The sequence below is a fragment of the Nerophis lumbriciformis genome, linkage group LG22 (assembly GCF_033978685.3).
Source record: "Nerophis lumbriciformis linkage group LG22, RoL_Nlum_v2.1, whole genome shotgun sequence".
Taxonomy (NCBI): domain Eukaryota; kingdom Metazoa; phylum Chordata; class Actinopteri; order Syngnathiformes; family Syngnathidae; genus Nerophis; species Nerophis lumbriciformis.
In genome coordinates, this window is record NC_084569.2 from 16,409,959 (window position 1) to 16,429,830 (window position 19,872).

Genomic DNA, 19,872 nt, shown 5'->3' on the forward strand with positions numbered 1-19,872 from the left:
AAACGGTTTTCTCTGTCATGTCCGTGTTTCGAAAATTGTTATGCGCTTATTTTGTTATTTGATTTTGTGCGTGGCATAGAGTTGCCGTGCGCAGAGGACGTTTGAGCAGGCGCGCACCTTAGCGGCTGCGCTAGCATCACAGCTAACGTTAGCCATGCTGCTACCTCTCTGCTCGGGGAGGACGTATACGTATGTGACGTATGACGTGACAGTATGTGACGTATGACGTGACAGTATGTGACGTGTGTAAGAAGGTGCGCTCGCTGTCTGTGAGAGGAAGACACAGGAAAGAGTGAGAAGAGCCTGTCGTGTAATGCCAGCAGCTAAAAGCAACTGCGTGAGATTCCACAGACCTGTGGATGTGTTGAAGTTGTGCTGGAAAATGCGGAACGGAAATTACGGAGCAGCAGAAAAGTGGAATGTATTATTTAAATCGGTGCGTTGGAAAACACGGACCGGAGTTTTTTTTTTAAACTGGATCTGGATCGGCATTTTCCCATGCCTTGTCGATACGCATTTTTTTGCAAATATCGGCGGCCGATCCGATCCAAATATCGGATCGGGACATCCCTAATCCATACCAAGGAAACCCTATTATACTGTTTGCCTGAAGAGATTTGTTATGTTTGCGATACCTGGTCCACAAATCTGCTAAGCACCATTGTAGCACCGCAGCTCTTAGTTGTAAACATGCCCTTGTTTTTAACTGATGAAGCCGTGCTCCCGTTACCACCTTTGTATTAATAATTTATAAACATTGTGAATGGGGATGCCAGTGGACGGCTTGCATGAATATTCACAAGGTCATGGTTATTTATTGTGCGTGTGCCCCTGCATATAGACGACTAAAGAATGATGCCACTGAAACGTTATGCAGAGCTTTTAAAGCAGAATGGTTGCCTGTGGAAGCATTTTACAGGCGTGTCTTCTATGAGATTAAACTGTCGGTTAGATGAAAGGGGAACACTTGATGCTGCTCCAGTTATCCTTTTTTGATGAATTGATGATCAGAGGAACCTCCCTTTCTACTCTTCCCAAGCTGCTTCTGATGACAGAGAAATAAATGTCATAAATTGATCCAATTTTGACGATGATACTTTTGGTTGTGACATCCCCTTTCCTTATGTTTGTGGCACGGCAACCGCATATAGCTAGAGGCTGACTGCTTGGCCACATCATTCATCGCTTCTTTCGCTCTCAGCAGCACATAAAGCGTCAACATCCCGCAGAGCAATATTGCTCCTTCTCTGTGCTCTCTCCTATGCTTCTTGTCCTTTTTTATTGCGAGATTATCTAGTAAAAAAAAACCTACTCTCACTTCGACAGCAGAACCCATTTTTTTCCAACTTGTTTTTAATGCTGATAAGCCAAGCTTAATGTTCTCCAGTTTTCTCTCATCTTACTACCTCATAGATTAAGTTTGGTCGTGTTAGATTTTTGTCTCTGGATAACATCCAAGTCTATTTCTTTCAAGTCTGCGTAGTAAAGTGAATTATATTTATAAAGCACTTTTCTCTACAGCAGTGTTTTTCAACCACACTAGTGTGCCGTGAGATACATTATGTAATTTCACCTATTTGGGTTAAAAATATTTTTTGCAAACCAGTATTTATAGTCTGTAAATAATGTGCCGTTGTTGAGTATCGGTGCTGTCTAGAGCTCGGCAGACTAACCGTGTAATACTCTTCCATATCAGTAGGTGGCAGCCGGTAGCTAATTGCTTTGAAGATTTCGGAAACAGCGAGAGGCAGTGTGCAGGTAAAAGGGTGTCTAATGCTTAAGCCAAAAATAAACAAAAGGTGAGTGCTCCTAAGAAAAGGCATTGAAGCTTAGGGAAGGCTATGCAGAACGAAACTAAAACTGAACTGGCTACAAAGTAAACAAAAACAGAATGCTGGACGACAGCAAAGACTTACTGTGGAGCAAAGACTGTGTCCAGAAAGTATACCCGTACATGACATGACAATCAACAATGTCCCCACAAAGAAAGATAAAAACAACAAAAATATTCTTCATTGCTAAAACAAAGTAGATGCGGGAAATATCGCTCAAAGGAAGACATGAAACTGCTACAGGAAAATACCGAAAAAAGAGAATAAGCCACCAAAATAGGAGCGCAAGACAAGAACTAAAACACTACACACAAGAAAACCGCAATAAACTCAAAATAAGTCACATCGTGATGTGACAGGTCGTGACAGTACACCTGCTTTGAGTCAAGGGCTATATTGAGGCATGGTTTATGGTTATGGTTTAAACCATGGTTATGGTTTAAAGTCATATCCAACAATTGCGACAACAACTTTTTACTGTTTACTGAGTTTCGTTTATTAATGATTTCTGCTGGTGGTGTGCCTCCGGATTTTTTCAACACAAAAAATGTGCCAAAAAAGGTTGAAAAACACTGGTCTACAGACTCACTTTACATAGTGAATGAAACCCTTTATCTACATATTTAAGCTACATTCAAGACAGTGTGGGTGGCACTTGGAGCAGATGGGTAAAGTGTCTTGCCCAAGGACACAACGGCAGTGACTAGGATGGGGGAAGAGGGAATCAAACCTAGAACCCTCAAGTTGCTGGCACGCCCACTCTACCCACCGAGCCGCGCCACCCCAAGGTGTGTAAGGTGACCGGAGTGTAGTAATTAGATACAAATCTTTTGCATATTGTCACATTATCTTCTGTTGTGGATTACCGTAAATGATATTTGCCACATTAGACTGTGATACTATCCATGCTTAAGACAGTTCCTTTAGGAATTTGCAATGCCTTGATCGCGCCAATTTACTCAAATTTAACAAATTCCTTTGAATTATGCACGGCTTACCAATTTTGTCCAATGCCCGCAACTTTCCCACATATTTTGGCCAATCATCGTCATTTTCACTAATAGAAATTAGTCTCTGAGCGGAGCTCAAACCTGCACGACAACTTTCAAATCAAAACGTATGTTTGTTTTTGTGTAGACAAAGTAGAAACACCAATGTGTAACAATATCAACTCATTATTACTCAAACGGCACACTTGTGTTTTCACTTCTTAGTTTTCTTGTACATTCATTTAATTTTATTTATTTCAACATTTATTTATTCAGGGTATAGTAATTAAGAACAGATTTTCATTTGCAATGCTGACTTAGCAAAGAGACAGCATTTACATGTTGGAGATATTGAAGTGTGATCATAAATTCTTATCGTCTTTTATTTACCACCAAAAATCACCGGCAGCATGTTGGAACATATATTAATGTTTAAGATGAACAAACACTTTTCAAGCATAAAACATACACTGATATTATCTGCAACTTATGGATGTCAAGACAGAGAGCGGACAAAACGGAAGCCTTTGGTGGTGTTTCTTTCTATAATTCTAATTCTGTATTACTATTATTAGTTGTAATTTAAACAGGACAGTTATTTGACATTGAGAGTATGTGCTACCTTTAAGTCTCTGCAGTATAAAACGGGTAAAATATCAGTACAGTATTTGTTTTCCAATTTTTGTTGAAGTCTTTTGATTTTTTTAGGTTAAGGTTACAAGGAACACCTAAACATTGATAACAAATTCATAAAATTACTAGTTGATTGAATGTTTTTTTTGTTAAAAATTCCCGCCTCTAAACATTGCATCTTTTGTTGCAACTTTTTAAAAAATCTGCCACAAATTCAGGTATTTCAAGCAACAAATATAAAAAAAAGCCCCTTAAGTCCTGGAGGGACTGTTAAGACATCAAAGGAGAAAAAAAGGTTTAGTCTGCACAAGCTAGCGACCTATCATCACACCACAGCAAAGAGCATCTCCAAGGTACCACAATAATTGGTCAGTGTTAGTGTCTCAGAGGGAGAGGAACCTCATGAAAAATGCAAAAACTGTCTAGATAAAGAAGATATAGTTGAAAAAGTTCATCAATGTAGGATGTGTGCCTTGATCTGCTCTCAGCCTCTCTCATCAGCGGGAAAGTTCCCTTTCGATTGATTCCTCCTCCCTCCCACTGCTACATATCTCCCTCAGCCTCTCCTCCAGCTGGCACCTCTCATCTGACTGGCCAGGATACACCAGAGAGGCAACACTCCCTAGCTAGCATGCTGTTTGGCGGTGGCCCGAGTCAGCCAGCAATCTCTCTCTCTCACCCCTCCCTTTTGTATTACCATCTGGTTAATGAGCTGTCAATCACTCTCGAGGGTCCGGCCAAGACCAAACCCGAGAGGCAATCAATCTCCACTCGCATGGACACTCAATTATTCTCTTTTGTTAAAACATGGGACCCCAGGTGCCATCTTTGGTCTGGAAATGGGTCTTTGTCCTTGCAGAAAAGACAAAAAGCAGAGAGGGAAATGGATGAATTGATCGAAGAATGGATAGTCAGTCAGAGAATTAATGATCTGGATTTGGTCGCTGCAAAATACATATATTGACTTGGTCTTGTACTGCTGGCTCATACAAAGCCATTGTGATCATTTTCTGAGAACCTTGACCTCACCTCAAGGTGAAGCATGAAGAAAGATTCAGCAATCCATAGAATTTTTTTTAATGAAGATAATCATAGTGTAGTCCCCACAGCCCTTTCACAATAATGCTGGTGCTTTACCAGTCTTGTTTTTGTTTTACCAGTTTGAAAGCTCTATTCATAGTCCTGAGTTTTAATGGACGTCCGTAAGGGCCAGTGCCTCTTCACAATATTCTGATGAGGGACTTTGGTCATCTGATAAGGTTGCCTTCCGTGCACCTTCACCGGGATAAGGACCCCATGTATTTACACACAATGTCTGAGAGCGATGAACCCATCTGGCATGGGGAACCCTTGGAGTACTTAATGTGGAGTTCGCCTCCGATACATCAGGGAAGGATGCCTTCACTAGCATGAATACTTTAATGGCAATTTATTGTGCAATCTTTTGTTAAGGTCATGTTTATCCGATCCATCTGTGCTGAAATATAAACATAGCTGCTCGCCTTTCTTCGTTACCTGTTTTGGAATGTGTTTTGTTGGTATTTTTCTGATGCATTAGTTTACCTAAATCTCATTAATACACGCTGGTGCTCTTGCATAGTGATTATTTCCCTTTTATGAACTAGTCAGACCAGTTTGTCTGTATGGTTATAGGAATAAGCACACATGCGGTATCTAAGACTTATTGATGAACAAATGTACCTACAGTACAGTTAGGTACAATTATGGCAAAATACATGATTGTTTTGGCTCTCCATGTGCAAAACCCCTTAGGATGTTTGAAATATACAATATATCTGGCTGTTTAAACACAGAAATAATCTAATAACCGGTTATGTATATATATTCTGTTATGTTTTGTATTCATATACGTTGCATAATATGCGTCCTGTTCATTTTAATATGTGCATGTATGCCGACAATAATGTGCCAGCTCATGCAGTGTGAGTCACTGCTTTCATCTATCTGTGGCCAGCACTCTATTGACTTTGTCCTCCCCTCCCCAGTCTGTTCTTTGCGGCAGAAGAAGTGTGCACTGTTGGGTTAGACCTTTGTCCACATCATTATACTGGTTGTCATTCTCAACTTGAAGTCTGTAGCTCACCATGTCAATGGGCTGGCTCAAACTGCAAATATGAATGTACTATGGATATTCTGAAGTAGATCATGAGATTTAAAGAATTTGATATAGATGTGACTTGTTTTATTCCTGAGCCCACAATGAGCAAATGGATCTTCCTTCACTATTAGCCATATTTTCATTGGGGTAGTTCCCAGTGTATATGTGCACTTCCATCAGTCAACCACTTTCATTGCGAATGGGCAAAAGCATGCCTCGAAGTGTTTGTTGCAGGTAGAAAATGCATTCTTGTACATAGCAAACATGTCGGACAGTTGTTCCTGTCATTTGAGCCATTGGCTGATCAATAGCTCCTCTAATAGAACATCAAAAGCCCATGTTGGAGAAATACTCAGAGCTGCAGATATAGAGAACTAGACAGTTTGTAAACCATAAGAGGAAATCAATAGATAGATAGATAGATAGATAGTACTTTATTGATTCCTTCAGGAGAGTTCCCTCTGGAAAATTGCAATTCCAGCAGCAGTGTACAGATTGAGATAGAATAAAACAAATAAAGCAGAAACAAGAAATGCTCACATTAAATTGACTCCTAATTGGTAAATGACAAATGTTTCTAAAAAAGTGTGTCTACTCACTGTGTTATGCTGATATTTCATGAGAAGACATAATTATTAAAAAATATAATGAAAATGTTCAAGTACAGGTAAAGTTCAATATAATGCAGTCCGATATGAAGCAATATTCTATAAAACGTGTTGTTTTTCACCAAATTATCGACTATCATTCCTGTTAGTTGTTCGACTCTCCCATATTGCAGCTATAGTGTCATAAAAACAAGATTTGCTTTGCAAAACGAGCAAGGTATTCATGTCTTTAACATATTGTAACCCTATTGACGACAAATTCATTTGTCGGCAAGAAACTTTATCGTTGACATTCGTGATGAATCGTTGCACGCTTAGTATGCTCTACAATTCAAAGTCATTGTTTTTGTTATAACGTTTATGCTTTGATTGTCAAACTCTGGTGCAAGTACCACTGTTGGTGCATGGTCTCCATCGAATGATGCATCGACAACATAAAAGAGTTTATTAATATAATATTATATTGCAAGATATATATATATATATATGTCATAATTGTACAAATACAAAATTGATAATCCAAGATGTTTAGAAAATTAGTACCAGCGAGTACACGCTTCATATTCAAAGCGGAACGTTGATGGTTAGCAGAGGAAGCAAACACGGTGATACTTATTTTTTAGCTGGTAAGATTAAGAACTACTGGTCTATAGTTTGGTAAGTATTACCAACGTAAACCTCACACACACACACACAAAATAAAGAACACCGTGCTTCAGTGCTGATCCACCATCCATCCCAAACCAGTCAAAGCCAGCGGACTCGCAGTACAATATCAATAAAAACTCAGCTTAGTGTCAGCTATGCTGAATATCCTCTGTAGCGCACTGTCATCACTATTTAGCCCATGCCCACCAAGGCTCAATAACACACCAACTGGTGTGTGAGGTTTGCCATGCCTTGCTTGGAGTGCGTTGTTGGAATCATGTGGTGTATTTCATGCGCGTAACACACTGATGCGAGCTAAAGAACAGGTTAATTATGCAACTTAAATATACACTGCCCACCGGTGTTATAGCTATGCACAGGACTGTTCTTTTTACACACCCACTCACTTGCACAAAATTTCCAGACTGCCCACCCACACAGATGAGCCATTGTAGCACACCACGCCATCATTTGTCTTTATACTTTTCTCTGTGGAAAAATATAATTGTGTCCATTAGGGATGTCCCGATCCAGGTTTTTGCACTTCCGATACCGATACTGACCGATACCGATACTGACCGATAATGGCCTATCCGAGCATGTATTAAAGTTTAAAGTTATTTAGCCTACTTAGTTGTCAGAATCATGTTGAAAGGGGTTTTAGTACTCTTGATAACAACTAGCCAGCTGAATTAGGTGAGTTTGAATAATACACAATGGTTGGTAACAAGAAACTGACCTGTTCAAGGATAAACACAAAATAGACAAAATTATACATGACAAACAGAAATGGCATCATTGAACTAGGGCTGGGCGATATGGCCTTTTTTTATTATTGCGATATTTTAAGGCCATATTGCGATACACGATATATATCTCGATATTTTGCCTTAGCCTTGAATGAACACTTGATGCATATAATCACAGCAGTATGATGATTCTATGTGTTTTGATTGATTGATTGAGACTTTTATTAGTAGGTTGCACAGTGAAGTACATATTCCGTACAATTGACCACTAAATGGTAACACCCGAATAAGTTTTTCAACTTGTTTAAGTTGGGGTCCACTTAAATTGATTCATGATACAGATATATACTATCAGATATATACTATCATCATAATACAGTCATCACACAAGATAATCACATTGAATTATTTACATTATTTATAATCCAGGGTGTGGAGGGGGGCGCCGGATGTAAGTGTCAAAAAGACAGCCAAAAGAGTTTGATATGAGAATAAATCTAAAGTTAAAATATAGGGTAGAAATGCATCCATTTGCAGGAAATGTAGTCTTGATTTTCAACATTTTCTTTCAAGGCTTGCATGTCTACATTAAAACATTCTTCTTCATACTGCATTAATATATGCTACTTTTAAACTTTCATGCAGAGAAGGAAATCACAACTAAAAAAATCACAAATTTTTTCATACGGTGTTGATCTGGAAATTTTTGCCTCGGCATTTTGATGGTGTGGACGTGTGGCACCGAACGGAGATAAGCGTCTCGACAGACGTTATAAAATTTGAACAATGATGACGAAAACTGTTTTCTCTGTCGTGTCCGTGTGTCGAAAATTGTTATGCGCTTATTTTTTTTATTTGATTTTTTGCTATCCGCAGAGGACGTTTAAACAGTGCGCAATTGCACAAGCGCGCACCTTAGAGAGAACGTTGGTCACACGGCTGCGCTAGCATCACAGCTAACGTTAGCCATGCTGCTACCTGTCTGCTCGGGGAGGACGTATACGTATGTGACGTATGACGTGACAGTATGTGACGTGTGTAAGAAGGTGCACTTGCTGTCTGTGAGAGGGAGACACAGAAAAGAGTGAGAAGAGCCTGTCGTGTAATGCCAGCAGCTAAAAGCAACTGCGTGAGAATCCACAGACCTGTGGATGTGTTGAAGGTGTGCTGGAAAATGCGGAACGGAAATTAGGGAGCAACAGAAAAGTGGAATGTACTATTTAAATAGGTGCGTTGGAAAACACGGAGCGGAGTTTTTTTTTTTAACTGGGTCTGGATCGGCATTTTCCCATGCCTTGCCGATACGCATTTTTTTGCAAATATCGGCGGCCGATCCGATCCAAATATCGGATCGGGACATCCCTAGTGTCCATATTATTACCCCCGCCAGTAATTGCCAGAGTTTGTTTGACTGTCAGCTAGTTAGTTAGCATCATAGCTCAAAAGGTTATGGGCAAATTTTGATGAAAGCTTTATGAAATGTCAGAAAAAGTATAAGCCTTAAAGGGGAACTGCACTTTTTTTTTTTTTTTTCCTATTCCTATTCATTATGAGACAAGAAGACAAAAGTTTTTTATTTATTTATTTTTTACATTCTAACATGTAAAAATTGTCTCGTTCTTGGTGGCTCGCAATGCAGCTAATAGGAGCAATCAATTGTACCTGGAGATGTCCGATAATGGCTTTTTTGCCGATATCCGATATTCCGATATTGTCCAACTCTTAATTACCGATACCGATATCAACCGATACCAATATCAACCGATACCGATATATACAGTTGTGGAATTAACACATTATTATTCCCAACATGTTGTGATGCCCCGCTGGATGCATTAAACAATGTAACAAGGTTTTCCAAAATAAGAGAACAACTTCAACTCAAGTTATGGAAAAAAATGCCAACATGGCACTGCCATATTTATTATTTAAGTCACAAAGTGCATTTTTTTTTTTTAACATGCATCAAAACAGCAGCTTGGAATTTGGGACATGCTCTCCCTGAGAGAGCATTAGGAGGTAGAGGTAGGCGGGGTTGAGGGTGGGGCTAGGGTGTACCAGGGGGTGTATATTGTAGCATCCCGGAAGAGTTAGTGCTGCAAGGGGTACTGGGTATTTGTTCTGTTGTGTTTATGTTGTGTTACGGTGCGGATGTTCTCCCGAAATGTGTTTGTCATTCTTGTTTGGTGTGGGTTCACAGTGTGGCGCATATTTGTAACAGTGTTAAAGTTGTTTATACGGCCACCCTCAGTGTGACCTGTATGGCTGTTGATCATACTAGGTTCCATTCTAGAGGCTAATCTTTCCTGTGATAAAATGGCAACCAAGGTAATCAAAAAGGTCAACCAACGAACGAGATTTCTCTACAGAATCTCCTCTCCGGTCAACAAAAGCACCATGAGGATTCTGGCGGGAACTCTCGTTCAACCCTTTTTCGATTACGCATGCACCTCCTGGTACCCTAGCACCTCCAAAACCCTCAAATCTAAACTCCAAACATACCAGAACAAGCTAGTCAGATTACTTCTAGACCTCCACCCCAGATCCCACCTCACTCCTACCCACTTCTCCAAAGTGGGCTGGCTCAGGGTGGAGGACAGAGTAAAACAACTTGCACTGAGCCTAGTCTATAAAATCCGCTACACCTCCCTGATACCGAAGTACATGTCAAACTACTTCCTTAATGTACTTCCATAACCACAACACCAGGGGGAGCTCCACTAACCACGTTTAACCCAGATTCCGAACTAACAAATGTCTTAACTCTTTCTCTTTCTATGCCACATCAATGTGGAATGCGCTCCTAACAGGTATAAAAGAAAGTGCATCTCTATCCTCCTTCAAAACCGCAATAAAAGTTCACCTCCAGGCAGCTACGACCCTAAACTAACACCCTCCCCGGATTGTTAATAATCAAATGTAAACAATCAAATGCAGATACTTTTTCTTATGCCTTCTGATCTCTCTCTCTCTCTCTCTCTCTCTCTCTCTCTCTCTCTCTCTCTCTCTCTCTCTCTCTCTCTCTCTCTCTCTCTCTCTCTCTCTCTCTCTCTCTGCCCACTACTTGCTGTCCATATCCTACCAAGTCAGACCTACACTGTTCCAATATCCATTTCTCTGTTCTCAATTGTTGATGACTGACGATAACAACCAAACCTAACCCTAATTACTTCCGGCAATGATTAAAATGACAAAAATACGGTAAATATTGTACATATTACATATTGTTGTAAACGTGTCTGTTACTACATTATATATATACTTGCAGTGTGTATACAAAATGTTGATGGAGGGTTTTGACGTTGTTTTAGAGGGCTTTGAAGGCTACAACGGTGACTCCCATTTTCCGCGCCCGCATCTTCCAAGCGTTTTTTGTCATCTTTAAAATCAAAAGAAAAAGAAGACAAGTGTGTTCTTGTCTCTCATAATGATTGTGAACGATAAGCAAAATTCCCCCCAAAAGTGCAGTTCCTCTAACTCGAACTAATTAGATTTTAGGGCTGATATGGCTCACTGTCTCAATTTAGGATTTTTTTTTTAACAATTGGAAGATAGAGCCTGGCGGAGGTCTGTGCTTGTCTCTGCGAGTGCTTTTCAAGATATTAATGTATTTAAAGGCTACACAAAATCTGACATATTTGTTCCTCGTGACAAAAATACGTAATTGAAAACCATTAAAATGCCGTTTTTAAGACTAAATCAGATGCTTTTTTTGGTCATTGCACACATTATACAACAAAACTTGGTTCAGCGCTCCCCCAATTTCCAGCAGCATTAGGACATGTTAAAAGTAAATAATATAAATATAAAAACAAAGTTTACCCAAGATACACTATATTGCCAAAAGTATTTGGCCTTGACTCACATATGACCTTGAAGTGCCATCCCATAGGGTTCAATATGATGTCAGTCCAGAGCCAAGCCCAACTCCTGAAAAACAACACCACACCATAATTCCTCCTCCACCAAATTTCACTCTCGGTACAATGCAGTCCGAAATGTAGCGTTCTCCTGGCAACCTCCAAACCCAGACTCGTCCAGCAGATTGCCAGATGGTAAAGTGTGATTAATCACTCCAGAGAAGGCGTCTCCGCTGCTCTAGAGTCCAGTGGCGACGTGCTTACTACACCACTGCATCCGACGCTTTGCATTGGACTTGGTGATGTATGGCTTAGATGCAGCTGCTCATCCATGGAAACCCATTGCATGAAGCTCTCTGCGTACTGTACGTGGGCTAATTGGAAGGTCACATGAAGTTTGGAGCTCTGTGGCAACTGACTGTGCAGAAAATCGGGGACCTCTTTGCACTATGCACTCCAGCATCCGCTGACCCCTCTCTGTCAGTTTACGTGGCCTACCACTTGGTGGCTGAGTTGCTGTTGTTCCCAAACTCTTCCATGTTCTTATAATAAAGCCAACAGTTGATTTTGGAATATTTAGGAGCGAGGAAATTTCATGACTGGATGTGTTGCACAGGTGGCATCCTATGACAGTTCCACGCTGGAAATCACTGAGCTTCTGAAAGCGGCCCATTCTTTCACAAATGTTTGTAGAAACAGTCTCCATGCCTAAGTGCTTGATTTTATACACCTGTGGCCGGGCCAAGTGATTAGGACACCTGATTCTGATCATTTGAATGGGTGGCCAAATACTTTGGCAATATAGTGTATGTTAAAAAAAATACACATGTTGAGAAAGTATTCTTAAAATGAATCACACATTTAGCTTAACAATCGAATGCAAACCTTTAGAACTATTGGCCTTTTGTTTTTACATTTTTAAAATAATAATAATGAAAAAATATGTGCATACTTGAGCTTTGTCTTTAGATGTATTTATTCTTAAAGCGCGGAAAAATATTAACATGACAATTTTTAAAGCTTACATTTTTGGGTCCTAAAGACCACGAGTGTTTGGTTTACATCTAACACTGTGGAAATCAATGTTGTCCCTTCTCAAAGCCTCATACTATTAACCAGACATTCTTGTATTGATTGTGCAGTACTGTATAGGACTCTTTTCATAACTTTGACCTTCACTGTTGCATTTCTTTATGCCAATCCCACATTGTTTTTGTGTCCTTCAGGGTGAAGGAAGTGAAACTGATCCGTATTTGTGTGCGACAATAACCGTTATTGTTGAGATGATGTCAGTGTATGCCGTATCATATTTCCTGTCAAATGATCACAAAAAGCAGACAATACAGTGTGGGGTTGTTAAGTTCATGTCCATTAGCGTATTCTGTGGTGCGTAGGCGTGTGCGTCTGTGTTATGATGTAGTTTCTTTCACACAGTGCACCCGAAAGTGAAACCTGCTGCCACACTTAGATCACTCTTTGTTTCTTCTCCCTATATCGCTGCTGTTATTATTCAGGCTTTTCTTCCTTAAAGCAGGAATGCACAACTATAAAGTAGAATCCCCAGATTTAGTGTAATGGCTCTTTTTTTTTATTTGCTAAATTTGCTATCTTGAAGTCACTGGGAAAAAGATACAATTCATAGTCATCTGTCCGTGGCCACAAGTCTCCTTGGACTCTCCTTGTTTTTCCATTGTTAGTATTGGTCGATCCAATGAGTGCTGTGAAACAAATCCTGTTATGCTGCCAAAGAAACAGTCATTTCCGATCACTAATGACAACTTAATAGGTAATAAATAGAATATCCATCCATTTTCTACTGCGTGTCCCTCTAGGGGTGGCTGCAGCCTATCCCAGCTGCATTTGGGTGGAAGGCAGGGTAGACCCTAGACAAATTGCCACCTAATCGCAGGGCCAACACAGACAACATTCACACTCACATTCACACACAGGGCCAATTTAGTGTTGCCAATCAACCTATCATATGTTGCACCCAATTCCTGTTTTTAAAAAAATCTTTGAAGGTGGTCCAACATAAAGAAAACATTTCTATTTTGTGACGTTCCAGATTTTTTTTGATGCGTTAAATTGCTTGCACAAGTTCTCATAGAGTTGCAGCCAGTTTGTGTATATTTAAGAAAAATCAACCAAATCAATGGAAAATGTTGCTAATCTTGTTATCAGAACCAGGTTGTTTACAGTGTTACAGTATCACAAACAGTTAAAGAATTCCTGGCGGGATTAGGGATGAGTACCAAATTCAAGTACCGACAAAATTCAATCTGTGCTATCGGTATCACTTCACATAAAATCAAACTGTATCATATTTTGACACCTTTGTTGCACATGACATCACATTCAGACAAAGTGCATCTATGTAATGTTACAATTTCCATACCAATAAATAAAGTTCAAACATAGGGCTCCTTTTTTCAAAATCTGCTACATTGGATGTGCCTTATACATGCTACTGATCAGCATTAGAGATTTTACTCGGCGATTTCAACACCTCTAAATGTGGTAATGGAAACTACTAAGATGCACATTACAACCAAACAGCTGGTGTTGTAATAAGTACAATACAGTATATAAGTACTTTGTAGGGCTCTAAAAAAGTTAAGACTGACACATTCAGCTTCATGGAAAATAATATTTCCTAACTACGGCAACACACCAAGGGCAAACTGAAATAAATGCATACTTGCTGTTATATCTTAATATATCCACCTTAATATATCAACCTTATCTTCAATTTTGTTGGCTTTATTTACAGACGTGCAGCAGCATCCTGACAGTTTCAATGCTCTGCAAAATTGCCCTCTGTATACTGTAGTGCTCTGCAGCCTATATACTACTGCTAACTAATTGTTTGGCATTGCAACTGCATGCAAATTTTACTACTGTTTATAACGTAACCTCTGGTTTTTAAGCCGCACCCAAGTCATTGTCGGACCCACTAGCTACGAAGGCTAGCTCTCCAATTAGCTAAACAGACTCAATGAGTCGTTTTGGTGAATTTATGAAACGGAAACATTACAAAAAGAATGCCACTATAAGTTAATAATAGTAACACAGACACTTGTAAATGTGTAAACTAGCTTAATTACATTACGATACCAGGTACAAATATGCATGAAAACACTCCTACAGCCATCACACATGGAACGGTTTAGTAAGTATGAACTGTTTGTTATATTGTAGAACTTAAAAATGTTTCTTGGAGTGATGAATGAAGAATCCTTTCGAGCAGAAACGCTATGGATGAATATACTTCCGTCACGAAACAGGAAGGACATTGTCCACCCGCAGCACCTGTAGTGAGTGAACGCGACTAAAAGATGGCACCATTGATCAAACAATAGCACAACTTTTCTGTGTCTCTGTCGGTATATTATAAAAACTATTTGTTTATTAAAACATTTATTACAAAACATTATGGCCATTAGCGAAGTAAAATCCATAAATTAGCCGCACTGTTTCGTAAGCCGCAATGTACAAGGCGTGGGAAAAAAGTAGTGGTTTATAATCTGGAAAATACAATAATAAAACTTGCAAATGAGACTCAGACATTAGGGAAACACGATATAACAACTAGACAGCACAGTTATCATTATCTGCTCAATGTTAAATGCTTAAATTCGATGTTATTATTAAACAACTAACATACTGTATATTACCACAAAAGTACTGAAAATTGTTACTGTTTAGTACCGGTATCAATTCCCAGGTATCAATTATTGTATCTCTTCAAATTTGAAAAGGTGGGATTTCGTCTTCTGTGATAGAATAGAATAGAAAGTACTTTATTGATCCATGGGGGAAATTCAGCACCACAGTTCACTCACAATAGACAATAAACACTTAGGTATTTTTTACATCTGAATACGGTAATATAAAAACAGTCTATTATACAGTCTATTACATATTATGATCATGTGTTTCTTGTTGTCGTAATAGTCCCATCTTCAATGACATCCTTTTGCCTACGCAAAACTGGTAATTGTATTTGGTAGATCCAACCTCATGGTTAAAACTTGGTCCATAAAACCCACTCCATTCTATTCCAGCCCTTTCAGACCCACTCTGCTCTTGACTACCAAGCATTAAAATCCCATCATGCTTCATTTGTGCTGGATAGTTGGAGAGATGAAAGAAGAAATATGTTGCCTCTCAGCCGCATCAGGTTTTGCAGTAGGCCCAAGTAATCTTCAGTCTGTCTTCATATCAGGCTCAGCCAAGCGCCATGCTGAGGAATAGAAGTCAAATTCACATGGCAGGCAGTTTGCTGCGCTCGCTTGCATTTTTACGGCTCATGTCTTCGCCCTGTTTTCTATGCACACAATTGTTGACTGTTTTTTGCCATCATGCCCTTAGTTCTTCTCGCCCGGTGTCCTTAACCAAACCCTTCTTTTTCCCCTTTGTGTGTTTCCTTTTTTCCAGGCCAAGTCCTGTATCTGTCACATGTGCGGTGCCCATCTGAACAGACTCCACTCTTGTCTGTACTGCGTCTTTTTCGGCTGTTTTACCAAGAAACACATTCACGAACACGCCAAAAACAAGAGACACAATCTAGGTAAGCCACTCTCCATCCCGACACGCCCTTCAGTCAAATAGTCACAAATGCCAAAAGAGGATACATCCAAGGTTTACTCCCTTAATTCTTTCATGAGACACTGCAGCTATTGTGACTGATGGATTACAGTGTTATTCTGTGTAATTTCTCCTGAGTAGACACTCTATGACCGCAGCACATTACCCATTCAGACTGTAGCTCCCCAGCCAGTCAAGTCAGCCATTAAAGCTCCTGCACTCTTGTCACTTTACATTCCAAATCCAAATTTCAATTGAAAGATTTGGGACCATCAAATATTCAAACTGCAATTAGATGCATGAGTTGGTGCACATTTTGAGACATTTTCAACTTTGTGCAAGATCACAATTTCCCAGTGCTTCGAGCACCACAAACATAAATATCTCTTCGCTGACTAAAAATAGGTTGTCACGGCAACATAGCTAGCTGTAAGTATTGTTGCTGCAGGCTTTGCTGGCTGGCATGTTATAGCTGGAAACACACAACAACGGGAGACACCTTTTCTATTCCATCATTTGTGGTGATTGTTGAGTGCTAGCGGCGTGATGGAAATATTGTGTGGAGTGTGGAAATCAAGGCCTGGAGAAAGAACATCAAAGTCTTAAAGCCATTTTGTGTGTTACTGTGCTGTAATTATGGCACAAACTCTCTCTCAATTTGTCTTTCTCCCCTTCCTGCTTTCAGCTATAGACTTATTATACGGCGGAATATATTGTTTTGTGTGTCAAGACTACATATACGACAAAGATATGGAGCAGATTGCCAAAGAGGAGCAGAGGAAAGCCTGGAAATTGCAAGGTATAGACAGCACAATGTTTTCTCCCACCAAAGCTTGTGTTTACTGAGGGCCACATTGAGTATTATGAGAAGGAATTTGTTATAGGAAACTAATATCATTGTTAAGTCATAATTTTAATGAGTGAATGTCGAAATCCCCGAAAAAACAAATGTCAAACAATAACAGTTGAAATATTATCATCATATTATTTTTGTATTACACAATTTTAGTCATATTTTGACTAAATGTGCATCCTTTCTTTTATATATTATAGTTTTACATCATTATTTCAACATTATACTTTCTTGTAAAATAGTGAGTTTATTATTCTTGTAAAATGTGGATGTTTTTCTTGTAATATTTATATTTTGTTCAAGTAATAGATTGTGCAATCTCATAATATATTGACATAATTGGGCTATTTGGACTCATTTAATGACTTAATTGTTGAAACATTTTTAAAGGGGAACATTATCACAATTTCAGAAGGGTTAAAACCATTAAAAATCAGTTCCCAGTGGCTTATTTTATTTTTCGAAGTTTTTTTCAAAATTTTACCCATCACGCAATATCCCTAAAAAAAGCTTCAAAGTGCCTGATTTTAACCATCGTTATATACACCCGTCCATTTTCCTGTGACGTCACACAGTGATGCCAATACAAACAAACATGGCGCATAGAACAGTAAGGTATAGCGACATTTGCTCGGATTCAGACTCAGATTTCAGCGGCTTAAGCGATTCAACAGATTACGCATGTATTGAAACGGATGGTTGTAGTGTGGAGGCAGGTAGCGAAAACGAAATTGAAGAAGAAACTGAAGCTATTGAGCCATATCGGTTTGAACCGTATGCAAGCGAAACCGACGAAAACGACACGACAGCCAGCGACACGGGAGAAAGCGAGGACGAATTCGGCGATCGCCTTCTAACCAATGATTGGTATGTGTTTGTTTGGCATTAAAGGAAACTAACAACTATGAACTAGGTTTACAGCATATGAAATACATTTGGCAACAACATGCACTTTGAGAGTGCAGACAACCCAGTTTTCATCAATTAATATATTCTGTAGACATACCCTCATCCGCTCTCTTTTCCTGAAAGCTGATCTGTCCAGTCCAGTTGGAAATGCATCTGCTTTGAGTGTCGCAGGATATCCACACATTCTTGCCATCTCTGTCGTAGCATAGCTTTCGTCGGTAAAGTGTGCGGAACAAACGTCCAATTTCTTGCCACTTTCGCATCTTTGGGCCACTGGTGCAACTTGAATCCGTCCCTGTTCGTGTTGTTACACCCTCCGACAACACACCGACGAGGCATGATGTCTCCAAGGTACGGAAAACGGTCGAAAAAACGGAAAATAATAGAGCTGATTTGACTCGGTTTTTTGTAATGTGTTTGAGAAAATGGCGGATTGCTTCCCGATGTGACGTCACGTTGTGCTCCGAGAGCGAATACCGTATTTTCCGCACTATAAGGCGCACCGGATTATTAGCCGCACCTTCTATGAATTACATATTTCATAATTTTGTCCACCAATAAGCCGCCCCGGACTAAAAGCCGCGCCTACGCTGCGCTAAAGTGAATGTCAAAAAAACGCTGCGCTAAAGTGAATGTCAAAAAAACAGTCAGATAGTTCAGTCAAACTTTAATAATATATTGAAAACCAGCGTTCTAACAACTCTGTCCCAAAATGTACGCAAATGTGCAATCACATACATAGTAAAATTCAAAATGGTGTAGAGCAATAGTAACATAATGTTGCTCGAACGTTAATGTCACAACACACAAAATAAACATAGCGCTCACCTTCTGAAGTTATTCTTCATTCGTAAATCCTTCGAATTCTTCGTCTTCGGTGTCCGAATTGAAAAGTTGCGCAAGCGTGGGATCCAAAATGGCCGGTTCCGTCTCGTAGAAGTCATCGGGAGTCAGTGTCGCTGTTGTTCTGTGAATCCTGCCTTCCGGAAAGCTCGGACCACAGTTGTGACTGAAATATCTGCCCAAGCATTTACGATCCACTGGCAAATGTTGGCGTATGTCGTCCGAGGCTGTCTGCCCGTCTTAGTGAAGGTGTGTTCGCCTTCGGAGCTGTGTGAAAAAAGCCACCCGGCCTCTTCGCGTAAACTTCCCTTAACCACTCGCTCATCTTTTCTTCATCCATCCATCCCTTCGAGTTAGCTTTTATGATGACGCCGGCTGGAAAGGTCTCTTTTGGCAAGGTCTTCCTTTTGAATATCACCATGAGTGGAAGTTAGCATGGCAAGCTAGAACCACAGTGAAGGATGACTTCTCATTCCCTGTGGAGCGAATATTCACCGTACGTGCTCCCGTTCCACAGTGCGGTTCAGTTGCTGTGAAATACGGTAGTAATCCGTGTGCGGATGGAGAGATTGCGTCTTTTTATGAACCGGATCGTTTAGTAGGAGCCATTTTGTGGTCTTTACAGATGTAAACAGGAAATGAAACGTACGGTGATATCCGCGCGTTTTTTCTTCTTCTTCCGGGGGCGGGTGAAGCGCTTCCTGTTCTATGGGGGCGGGTGAAGCGCTTCCTGTTCTATGGGGGCGGGTGCTTTCCTTGGCGGTTGCTTGCGTAGAAGAAGAAGCGCTTCCTGTTCTACCGGGAAAAAAGATGGCGGCTGTTTACCGAAGTTGCGAGACCGAAACTTTATGAAAATGAATCGTAATAAAGCGCACCGGGTTATTAGGCGCACTGTCAGCTTTTGAGAAAAATTGTGGTTTTTAGGTGCGCCTTATAGTGCGGAAAATACGGTAATAGAAAGGCGTTTAATTCGCCAGAATTCACCCATTTAGAGTTCGGAAATCGGTTAAAAAAATATATGGTCTTTTTTCTGCAACATCAAGGTATATATTGACGCTTACATAGGTCTGGTGATAATGTTCCCCTTTAATCTTGTATTCCACTATTTTCGTACTATTTCAACTAAGATTGTCACTTTGTTCTCGTCATATACTATTTTCTTATCATAATCATTTTCTTACAGTAGTTCAACACTTTTCCCATAAACATTTATTCCTATACAATTTACACGTTAATCTCATT

General features: G+C 39.8%; 1 protein-coding gene across 2 annotated transcripts in view; it reads left to right on the top strand.

Moving 5' to 3' along the window:
- LOC133615515 (ubiquitin carboxyl-terminal hydrolase 22) overlaps positions 1–19,872 on the top strand; it is a 56,037-nt gene that overhangs the window by 16,659 nt on the left and 19,506 nt on the right. For both annotated transcript variants that reach the window (XM_061974154.1, XM_061974155.1), the window contains 2 exons: positions 15,876–16,008; positions 16,711–16,824. In XM_061974154.1, coding sequence (XP_061830138.1) covers positions 15,876–16,008; positions 16,711–16,824 — 247 coding nt within the window. The remainder of the gene's footprint in view (positions 1–15,875; positions 16,009–16,710; positions 16,825–19,872) is intronic.